The sequence below is a fragment of the Calliphora vicina genome, chromosome 1, assembly GCF_958450345.1.
Source record: "Calliphora vicina chromosome 1, idCalVici1.1, whole genome shotgun sequence".
Classification (NCBI taxonomy): Eukaryota; Metazoa; Arthropoda; class Insecta; order Diptera; family Calliphoridae; genus Calliphora; species Calliphora vicina.
In genome coordinates, this window is record NC_088780.1 from 135,795,933 (window position 1) to 135,807,918 (window position 11,986).

Genomic DNA, 11,986 nt, shown 5'->3' on the forward strand with positions numbered 1-11,986 from the left:
TACACTCAGTAGCAAATAAATTCTCAATTATACAAATCTTGTAACGTCAAACAAAAGAAAATATGAAAAAAATCAAAATCAAAGTTTGACGTTATAGGGGTAAATATTGAAAACTCACCCCAGTGATTCTTCCTTCTAAAATTATTGTATCATGATATTTGTAATTTTGATATATTTCCATAAATTTTCTTTCGAACTTTAGTATGATTTATAACGCGACATATATTTCCGTCTCGTATAACGTATTTTAAGCTTTTCTATAGCTACATTCTTTATACTTTAGTGGATCAATTTAAATTTTCCCAAGTATCATAGCGAACGCGACACACTTTGAAAACCAAATTAAAATGTTTAGTGTGATTATTTTATTCAATAACTTTTTTAAGTTAAAGCCACTAAATTTTGATTAGAATTACATTTTCAGCAACTGGATTAAAACGATCGCAGAGTACAGCTGATAACAAATGATAATACAGATACAAGAACGCTACATTATAACATAAACAATATTAAATGAAAAATTAACCCTTTAATTAGATTTTTTAAGCTAAACCGTTTCATTATGTTTTTTAAGCTTCGATCGAAATAACAACATCAAAATTTTATGACCAGTTAAAGTATTCAAGCAAACGACTAATCGCGTAACCGATTATCTTGTTGAAAATTTAAAATATAAAAAAAACATATTTGCATTTACTAATAAAATAAAACAAATAGTTCTAGCAACTAACTAACTAATAAGTTAATGCAGCTAAACTGCAACTACAACAATAATAAAAATAATAATAATAATAACATTAACAACAACTACAAATGCACTCCATGTAAATAACAACTCGTATTAGACAAAGTTAGTACAAGTATGTAAGGGGAGTTTAAGCACAAAAAAACTGATCATATTTCAAAATTCAACAACTTGTCGTCGTAGACTTGACTCAATTTTATAAAAAAGCTATTCGCCACAAAAGTATAGAACAGTTGAACTTTAACAGTTTACAAAACTGAACGCGATTACAACAATAACAAAATAAATATTAGAAACAAAAAAAGATTAGACAATTGTTAAACGAACGCAATAGTGAAAATTTAAATGCGCATGCGCGCCGGTTAAATTTAAAAAATAAAAATATTTTTGAGAGCCAATAAAACGCACATTAGAATTGTGTAAAAAATTTAAAAAAAAAAACTATAATAAAATAATAATAATGCAGTCATTTAATCTTTCGCGTTTAAACATTTGGCATTTAAGCCTTTTTGGGCTGGTGTGTTTTTCGAGTCTTATAAATGATTCAATAAGTTTTGAATATTTTAAGGAACAACGTAAGTTTGTTATACGTGCATTTGGAAATATGTAATTAAAAGTGTTTAAAACGGATTGATTGAAATATTCATACACAAATACATATTAAACATTAAGGACATGAAATTGAATATGCAATTATGACACAGTGTTGATGATTAGTAATGTTGTATTAGCTTAACTAGTTAGAAAGATATATCGATACAAGATCTTATATACCCTTAGTCTTTGAATGGAATAAAAAAAACTTTCTCTAGCCCATTCATATAAGAGACAATATATATATCTAATAAAAGGTATTTCAAAGAAATTTCTATTGAAGTGACCAGCAGAAAAAAAGTGCTTAAAATGAGTCCTAAGAATTTCTTAAATTTTGCCAAAAAAAATCTATATGGGAACCGATTTCTGTTCATTTTGTATATAAACATTTATCTGGTTAATTTTATATTTTCCATAATTACAAAATCTCAGTAGTAAATTTAACATTGCTTGATTGATGCATATAAATGTTATCGGCTATAAAATATGTATAGTAGTAAGTCCGAACAAAGTTTTTCATATAAAGAGTGTGCCGAAAAAAACGTATACCTGTATTACGTTAAATAAAACTTAAACCGGTCAATATAAAAATTCTCTAAACTACGTAAATTTATTCAAATAAGTACTAGCTGACCCCACAGACGTTGTCCTGCCCAAATTAAAAAATTGCTTGTGTTCGATTTGTGAATTTGTGAGAAGCCGTTGAAATAGTTAAAAAGATAATTTTTATTCATATAAGTTTGGGTTATGTTAATCAAGAAAAGGAACTCGATCTGTTATCACTCATATTTCTGACCAAAAATCGATTTTTTATATAAAAACTCAAAATATCTAAAAATGATCACAGTTCGATCTCCTTTTCTTGATTAAACGCTTATTGGCCAAGTTATTAGCGAATTTAGATATTTTGAGTTTTTATATAAAAAAAAAAGATTTTTGTTCTGAAATATAAGTGAACACAGAGCGAGCTCTTTGTCTTGATTAAACGCTTATTGGCAAAGTTATTAGCAAATTTATTTATTGTGAGTTTTATATAAAAAAAATCGATTTTTGTTCTGAAATATGAGTGATCACAGATCGATCTCCTTTTCTTGATTAAACGCCTTTTGGCCAAGTTATCAGCCAATTTAAATATTTTGAGTTTTTATAAAAAAAATGATTTTCGTTCTGAAATATGAGTGATCACAGATCGAGCTCCTTTTCTTGATTAAACGTTAATTGGCCAAGATATTAGCGAATTTATTTATTGTGAGTTTTTTATAAAAAAGCGTATAATGCGTTTGTGCAGATGTGTGTAACGCCCAAAAATTAGAATCACTTTCTGAGTCGATGTCCGTCTGGCTGGCTGTCCATGTAAACTTTGTGCGCAGAGTACAGGTCGCAATTTTGAAGATATTTCGATCAAATTTGGTACATATAATTTTTTCGGCACAATGACCAAGCCTATTGAAACTGGCTGAAATCGGTCCATTATTTCACCTAGCCCCCATACAAATGTCCTCTCGAAATTGGACTTTATCGGTCATAAATGTTTAATTTATATATGTATCTACACAAATTTCGCTCCAAATAAGTTTTATATATACAAAATTCATGTCACCAAATTTTGTTACGATCGGTACATAATTTGTCATATCTCCCATATAGAGCCGCTTCCGAAAATCACTTTAACGTGCTTAAATTACTTAAAAATGTTGGTATATACACAAAATTCAACATAAATAACTTTCATATAGACATAAATCACACGACCTAATTTTATGGTGATCGGTCCATAATTAGTCATAGCTCCCATATAAGGCCCACTTCCGAAAATCACTCACGAATATAAATTATTGATATTTTAAAAGAAAAATATTTTTACTCATTTACTTGGTGTAGGGTATTATATGGTCGCGCTTCACCGACCATACTTTCTTACTTGTTTATTGTATGAGAGTGTTTTTTCGTTGTAAACGTCAAAATTAAAATTTAGGTTTTCTCGTATATTTTACAAGTAAAAATTTGTGTTAAATACAGATTAGAAAGATATTAATATCTACTATTTAAATCAGGTTTTATTTCTGAAATCACATGATTTGTTGAAAATTTATTTAAGAAATTATAATATGTCATAAAACATTTAAAGCCGTTTTTCTCGAAACGACTTTTTTATACCCTACACCACCATAGTGGGGAGGGTATTATGCGTTTGTGCAGATGTTTGTAACGCCCAAAAATATTAGTCTAACACCCACCTTAAAGTATACCGATCGACTTAGAATCACTTTCTGAGTCGATTAAACGATGTCCGTCCGTCCGTCCGTCCGTCCGTCTGGTTGGCTGGCTGTCCATGTAAACCTTGTGCGCAGAGTACAGGTCGCAATTTTGAAGATATTTCGATCAAATTTGGTACGTATTACTTTTTCGGCCCAAGGACCAAGCCTATTGAAACTGGCTGAAATCGGTCCATTATTTCACCTAGCCCCCATACAAATGTCCCCTCGAAATTGGTCTTTATCGGTCATAAATGTTTAATTTATATATGTATCTCCACAAATTCCGCTCCAAATAAGTTTTATATATACAAAATTCATGTCACCAAATTTTGTTACGATCGGTCCATAATTAGTCATAGCTCCTATATAGACCCGCTTCCGAAAATCACTTTAACGTGCATAAATCGCTTAAAAATGTTGGTATACACACAAAATTCAACATAGTTAACTTTAATATAGACTTAAATCACACGATCTAATTTCAAGGTGATCGGTCCATAATTGGTCATAGCTCCCATATAAGGCCCACTTCCGAAAATCACTCAAAAATATAAATTATTGATATTTTAAAAGAAAAATATTTTTAATCATTTACTTGGTGTAGGGTATTATATGGTCGGGCTGGACCGACCATACTTTCTTACTTGTTTAATTATGACGTTGTTGCAGCAAATGAGCGATATATATAAGTTAGCTATTAGCCATAATTATTTGTGCCAAATTTTACCAATAAATATGGATTGATATTGTCATTCCGTTTGTATTACATCGAAATATTGATGGTAGACCCACATATTTAGGTCCGTCCGTCAGCCTGTTTAATACAAATTAGCACTTATAGGTCCTCTGTTGATCATAAATGTTTGTTATTGAAAATGTTCAACCAAACAAAATTAAAACAAAATGTACGTTCGACGTTTAAATATTTGGCCAATTCGCAATATTTCACGACTTGGCAGCTCGGCTTAACCGACTCTTAGACGTTCGGGTCAAGTCTCTGCTGGTTGATTACGTTAACACAACTTTTTAGAAAATTTAAAAATTTTGTGAAATTGATTTTTTCAAGAAGATTTCAACCGAAATATTATTAAAATACTAAAAAATCATATAAAATATCAAGGTTATTATTAAACTACCGTTACCGAAATAAGAACAAATATCGTTTCCGATAAGCTACCATTACCGAAATAACTGAAATTATCGTTACCGCTAAAATAAAATTGTCGAAGTAATCCGAATTTGTTAGACTACAGTTTGACTGACATCCTTTGTAAAATCTTAGGTCCCTCTTTATGATTATTATACCCTTCACCATCGTGAGAAGGGTATATATAAGTTTGTCATTCCGTTTGTAATTTCTACATTTTTCATTTCCGACCCTATAAAGTATATATATTCTGGATCCTTATAGATAGCGGAGTCGATTAAGCCATGCCCGTCTGTCTGTCTGTTGAAATTTTTTTGTCATACATTTTTTTTTCCAAAAAAAAAAAATTAAAAACTAAACAAAAATTTAAAAAAATTTTGAAAAAAAATTAATTTTTGTTTACCTAAAAAAATTTAAAAAGTTTATTTTAAAGTATAATTTGGTGAAGGGTATATAAGATTATAGCTCTCTTACTTGTTATATACACACATTGTTTTGCACTCGGGCCTGTGGTTTTGACTATAGATGATACATATTTATTACCATTATTTTTCCGAGATACCGGCGGATAGCTTTGGTGGTTAAATTATAAAACTACATAACTCTACCTCACTGTTTTTGAAAGTAATATCATTATCGAACCATTGCTTCTTGATGAAATACTAAAAATCTATAGTAGTTTCGAATCGAAAAGAGGTCAGCTAAATTTGTATAATAACTTCAATTAGAGCTAATTTCATACGTGGTTAAATTAAGTTTAAACCAAGCTACCAAAAGTTTAACACATTTAGTCTACCTTTTCTGGCAAGTTTCATTCAGATTTTATACCTTAAAACTAAAATCGTACTTTAAACAAAACTCTAGCCTTAAATAAACACAATTTAAACCAGTTAACTTGTATTTAAGTTTAATTAAATTTTATTACATTAATGCTTTAGTAAACCTTTAAACACAAAATTAAAAGTTAAACAAGGTATAGATAGACTTGTGACTCTAGAAAAAGGTGGTTAGAAAAGTGACCACTAAACCGGAAAAAGTTAAAATAAAGTTAAACAGTTTCCATACATTTTTAAGTCCCTCGCTTGTTGTTAAGCAAAATCGCCAACAAGGTCTTAAGCTAATTTTTGAGAGTTTGAGATTTCTATCTATTTTGTAGTTAATAATTTGATGAGTAATAGTTTCTAATCTCATACAACTGAAATAGAAAATTTATATTTAGCCAAAAGCATATTTCTTACAAAGTATTTAATATAAAATCTATGTAAAATCTATTTCAGCTGCCTACTTAAAGCCCTGCAAAATTTATCAGCCGGGATTTACAGCCTGTTCAACCGAAAACACTCAGAGCTTAATTAAAGAGCTTGGAAAAGGTAATAAAAATAAATAATTAATTAAATTCAGTTTGATATTTAAAAAAATTTACTTTTTCAGGTATTCCGGAAGTGAATGCCGTCATTGGTTCAATTGATCCCATAAAATTGAAAACAATCAATTTTAAACAGGACAACACAGAAGCGGCTTCATTAAAAGCGGATTTAACCGATTTATTGGCAACGGGAATAAAAGATTTAATTATAAAAGAGAGCAAGTAAGTTGTTCTAAATGAAATTAGTTGCTTATAACTAATTTCAAAATGTGTACAATATCCAAATTCCCTTAACATAAAAGTTATAATGAAATCGGGTTTAGGTTTTACCCACTTATTTGGTAAATCACTTTACAGCTATTTTTAATGTTTTGAAATACTTTTAAAGTGAGGTGATTTAATAAATAAGCGGATTAGAAACATTTTTAAACAAATTTCTTTATTATTGCATTTTAGAGTCAGCAAAAAAGATTTTAGTTGGTTGACCAAAATTTTTATGCCAAAATTCAAACTAGAGGGCCACTACAAAATGGATGGTCGCATATTGCTTTTGCCGCTAAATGGTGAAGGACATTTTGTTATTGAAATTGGTAGGTCTATAATTTATAAATAAATTTGTGTTCATCTAATATAGTTCAACTCCGCCACTCCTAGATAACATGGACATTATAATGCGCACGAAAACCAATCTAATTGAAAAGGGAGGTTTCACTTTCTACAACATCACCAGCATTAAAGTCGATTTGGAAATCTCTAAATTGCACACCCAATTCGATGACCTGTTTGGTGGCAACAATAAAGAAGTGGAGCGCAGCACCAATGAATCGTTCAATAAGAATTGGAAAGAATTCTTCGAAGCTTTGCGTCCTTTAATAAACGAGACAGTCGAACGGGTTCTGTTCGATATTTTATATCCGGTATTTTTATTAATACCAGCCAATTTTATGATTGAAGATATACCAAGTCCGGAGAAATTGTATGGCAAAAAACAGTGAGAGTTGGAGGAGAGATTTGTTTATACGTATACGGATTAAGTAATAATTATGATTGTTATTATTATTTAATAATTAGTTAATAATTTTTCTAAACCAAAATAATAAAAAATATACATATAGGTATATGTATGTATCTTAATTTAAAAGGATGACTGTTGGGCTTGGGCAAAAATTACACACTGATTCTTATCAAATTTGATAGTGTAATTTCGATTTATACGGAATTTACATTTTTGAGCATTCAATCCAATATCAGGAGAAAGATTTATCTGGGAACTGTCAATTATGGACTGATCCGAAAACAATTTGATAGAATAATTTATTATTATCTAAAACATGGATATGTTTTAGATAAATTTCGACAACGATATTTATAGGCGATTGATATGTGTTAGATTTTTAGAAAAATGTCATATCAGTGAACGTTTGAAAAATATTGAAGAACTGATTCATTAAAAATATGACAAAATGAATTTTGTTTCTAACATAATCTTTAGCACAAATAGTATGATTAATTTGAAGGAAAACCAAAATCGGTCCATAACAGAGAAACGCAATCACATAAGTCCTACTCCTGAAAATCACTTAAACACACATACATAAATCCCTTACAAATTCATAGAACTTATTTATATTGAATTCGGATTTGTGTTGAATTTTCTGACACACAGTTGATTAGAAACTATTTATTTTGTGTATAATTCGGTAGCTCATGTTTATGTGTTCACTTGTATTTACATGGGTTCTTTGTTGGAAAGGGGGCTAGTTGCTCATCTCGACCCTATAAAATTTTAAAAATATATTCTATAAATTTTTGGTGTACCATTCATTTGTTTTCGTGAATAAGAATACGAATTAGTGTAAAATTCTAATGCCTTTATTTAAATACAGAAATTCCAAAAACGGGAAAAATATCGAGCCCTTAGCGCCAAATTATCGTAAGCGACAAAACACAAATTTTACAGGAAAAGGTTTTTTTGATTATTTTGAAATTTATACATAGAATTAAAAATGTTATGTGCTATATAATATAATTTCGTTCAAGCTATTTGTCTATTTTTCAGCAATATTTATAGCTTTTGATAATTAAAAATTCATGGAATACTTTACTGAAAAAATATAACAAAAAATTTTTTTTTATTGAATTTTTGCATAGATACACATTTTTGGAATTGAAATAAAATTTTTATTTAAGAATAGTTTTAATTTCACAGTTATGTAAATTTTTCTAATTGGTTTTATAATGGAAAAATAAAAACGAATTTTGAAATTTATTATCAGCAATCCCGCAATTCCCAAAAACAGTGTTGAAAAATCCCAAAAATGGAAATTTTTTGCTTTTTGGCTATAATATCCATACCAGGGTCGGAGTTATCGGAACCCTTTACAAAATAATTAAAAGCATATTTGGCCATCTAAAATCGGTTACTATATTTTGATATCGAATATGCGATTTGAGAATTTTTGCCCTAAAGTTTAATTTTACATGAAAAATAGGTGTTTTTTGAATGGGCCTGGTCCCCTCAGTAACAAAAATTTTTAAATTTTTTTCATTTAAAATATTTTATGAAAACTTAGCTTTAAGAAAGTATAAATTCCTTATACAACCTCTTAGAAATTTTTTCCGATAACTTAAAAAGAAAAAAAGTTCTTTTTTTCCAAAAAATTTGCGAAAAATCGGCTTTTTAAAATTTTTTTAATTCGAATGCATATAACTTTGGACTTAGTCATTATTTTTAAACAAATCGTTTTCTATTTGATACATACATATGTTGTTAGTCCAATAAAGTAAAACTGGAGAAAATCGAGAAATATTTGGATACGCTGTTATCAAAAGGCTGGAGTAGGGTTGGTAAAAATATTGAAAATTTAATTTTTAAAGGCGAATATCTCCCAAGCTATAAGAGATAGTTGATAGCAACGACTAGGTCTTTTGTAGCTCTCTATGAGAAGATTTTATATGTGTTATTTTTTAAATCGGCAGACAAACGAAGAAATAGGATCGTTTTAAAAATGTAACATACCCGAGGTGTCCTACTTTGAGGACCCTTGGTCGTGCCCATGGTGGTCACATGATGTCCAGGTTCAGAACTTAAAGTCGACAACACTTCTTCTTTGCATATGTGAAATTTTATTCAAACCAATCTAACCATTTAGAAGTTACAGATTTATTTCCCTCTTTTTTTTCTTTTCCACTATGTGTCGCTTACGATACAATTCGTTTACTGTAAAATGTAAACATTGACTTACGATAAAATCTTACCCACTATAATTTTGAAGTTCTTAACAATTTTGATATTCATTCGGTCCATAAAATTTTAATTTTTGCAATAAAAAACAAGTAAGAAAGTATGGTCGGTCAAGCCCGACCATATAATACCCTACACTAAGTAAAAGTGCAAAAACATTTTTCTTTTAAAATTTCAATAATTTATATTTTTGAGTGATTTTCGGAAGTGGTCCTAATATGGGAGCTATGACCAATTATGGACCGATCACCATGAAATTAGGTCGTGTGATTTATATCTATTTTAAAGGTAACTATGTTGAATTTTGTGTGTATACCAACATTTTTAAGCGATTTATGCACGTTAAAGTGATTTTCGGAAGCGGGTCTATATGGGAGCTATGACTAATTATGGATGTGAATCGTAAATTAACCATATTATGGTTACCACAATCATATAAATAGTTACAGTGGCTATAATATTGTTAAAAAAAAACTTGTAACAATGTTGAAATGGTTACAGTAAACATTGAATAAAATATGCCCTATTTTAGATTATTCGAATTTGGATGCGTGAACTTTTTATATGGAACTTTCTTCTACTTTATTTGAATTTTATATGAAATATAACTGATATTTAAAAAAAATTCCGACCTTAGTTAGATACGTCACATCAAAAACAAAAAAGAGTCGGACAAAATTTAAAGAAACAATGTTCCCACATTTATGATTTATGATCGTTAAAACAATTTTGGGATGTGGGCCTTATATGGGAATTATGATTTATTATGATCCGATCACCATAAAATTAGGTAACATTACTTCTGTATTTATTTATAGTAAAATTTGTGTAGATACCTATACAAATTAAACATTTATGAACGATAAAGTCCTCTTCCGGGAGGACATTTATATGGGGGCTATGTGAAATAATGGACTGATTTCAAGCAATTTCAGTAGAGTTCGTCCTCGGCTAAATAAAAACGAATATACCTTGGACAACCAGACGGACGGACGGCCGGACACGTTTAATAGACTCAGAAAGTGATTCTAAGTCGATCAATATTATGGTTACTAATTTCCCGAACTTTTTCTCTTCCTGGGAGGAAATTAAAAAATCTTTTCATTCCCGGAAATTTTGTAATACTAAATTAAACCAAAAACCAATACATTTTTTTCGAAAAGTCTTACCCTCCATTTTCTCAATATCTGGTTATCGTTTTTCGTAACGATAAACCTCCAATTAACATTTTTTTTGTATGAGAACTGTCAGTTTATCGTCACGATAAATCTCCAATTTTGTACGAGAACTGTCAGTTTATCGTCACGATAACAAATAACCAGAGATTAAGAAAATGTGGGTTAGACTTTTACCAGCTATTATTATAAGTATAAAATAACGATATTTTTAAGAGTTTCTAATTATACCCTACACCACCATAGTGGGTAGGGTATTATGCGTTGGTGCAATATTGGTCTAACACCCAGTAGACTTAGAATCACTTTCTGAGTCGATTAAACGATGTCCGTCCGTCCGTCCGTCCGTCTGGCTGGTTGGCCGTCCGTCCGTCCGTCTGGCTGGTTGGCTGCCCATATAAACCTTGTGCGCAGAGTACAGGTAGAAATTTTGAAGATATTTCGATAAAATTTGGTATATCTAATTTTTTCGGCCCAAGGACGAAGCCTATTGAAACTGGCTGAAATCGGTCCATAAATGTTTATATATGTATCTACACAAATTTCGCTCCAAATAAGTTTTATATATACAAAATTCATGTCACCAAATTTTGTTACGATCGGTCCATAATTAGTCATAGCTCCCATATAGACCCGCTTCCGAAAATCACTTTAACATGCTTAAATCACTTAAAAATTTTGGTATATACACAAAAATCAACATAAATAACTTTCATATAGACATAAATCACACGACCTAATTTTATGGTGATCGGTCCATAATTGGTCATAGCTCCCATATAAGGCCCACTTCCGAAAATCACTAACGAATATAAATTATTGATATTTTAAAAGAAAAATATTTTTACTCATTTACTTGGTGTAGGGTATTATATGGTCGGACTTGACCGACCATACTTTCTTACTTGTTTAGTTTGACCTGTATTTTCACTCTCGTACCTAAGAATTCCTTCTAATAGGGAGGTCACACGGCATGTATTCCATATGTATTGGGACATGTATTCGATACATATGGAATTACATGTGTATGTTATACATACGAAAATAGAACAAAAATGTCACAAGTAATACACATGTCTTTTACATACACAAAGTTTCATATGGATCACACGTAGGGTTTTTATCCGATTCCCGTGATTTTTAGTCGGGATTCCCGGGAATTAGAAACTGGCGAAACTACAAAAAAAAACAAGTTAGAGCTCTATGTTTTTCACAAAAAAAAAACGTGAAAAGATTTTTTTTACAGTTTTTCGTTTATATCTCGGCCATAATATTGAATTCATTCCCTTTACTAAAAGGCTTAAGAAAATGATTTTCAATTAATTTTGTAAATAAAACTGAACGAAAAAAATTTCAACTCAATGTGTGGTAGAATTCTATCAACAAAAATTGAATCATTCAAAGTTTGAATAAATTCTTTTATCAGTTAACTTCAAAACTAATTAAATTTAAATTAA

General features: G+C 29.9%; 1 protein-coding gene across 1 annotated transcript; it reads left to right on the forward strand.

Annotated features, from left to right (window-relative positions):
• The first annotated feature begins 966 nt into the window (after nucleotides 1-966).
• Nucleotides 967-7,244, forward strand: Jhbp11 (Juvenile hormone binding protein 11). The gene is made up of 5 exons (XM_065508532.1): nucleotides 967-1,320; nucleotides 6,022-6,114; nucleotides 6,176-6,332; nucleotides 6,567-6,700; nucleotides 6,765-7,244. The coding sequence occupies exons 1-5, from the start codon at nucleotides 1,206-1,208 to the stop codon at nucleotides 7,103-7,105; spliced, it is 840 nt and encodes a 279-aa protein (XP_065364604.1). The 5' UTR covers nucleotides 967-1,205; the 3' UTR covers nucleotides 7,106-7,244.
• The last annotated feature ends 4,742 nt before the right edge of the window (nucleotides 7,245-11,986 follow it).

Excerpts from the sequence above, each read along its gene's own strand:
- Jhbp11 (XM_065508532.1), top strand. The coding sequence starts at position 1,206 with ATGCAGTCATTTAATCTTTCGCGTTTAAACATTTGGCATTTAAGCCTT. Across the intron at positions 1,321-6,021 it reads TGAATATTTTAAGGAACAAC|CTGCCTACTTAAAGCCCTGC; the intron begins GTAAGTTTGTTA and ends AATCTATTTCAG. Across the intron at positions 6,115-6,175 it reads AATTAAAGAGCTTGGAAAAG|GTATTCCGGAAGTGAATGCC; the intron begins GTAATAAAAATA and ends TTACTTTTTCAG.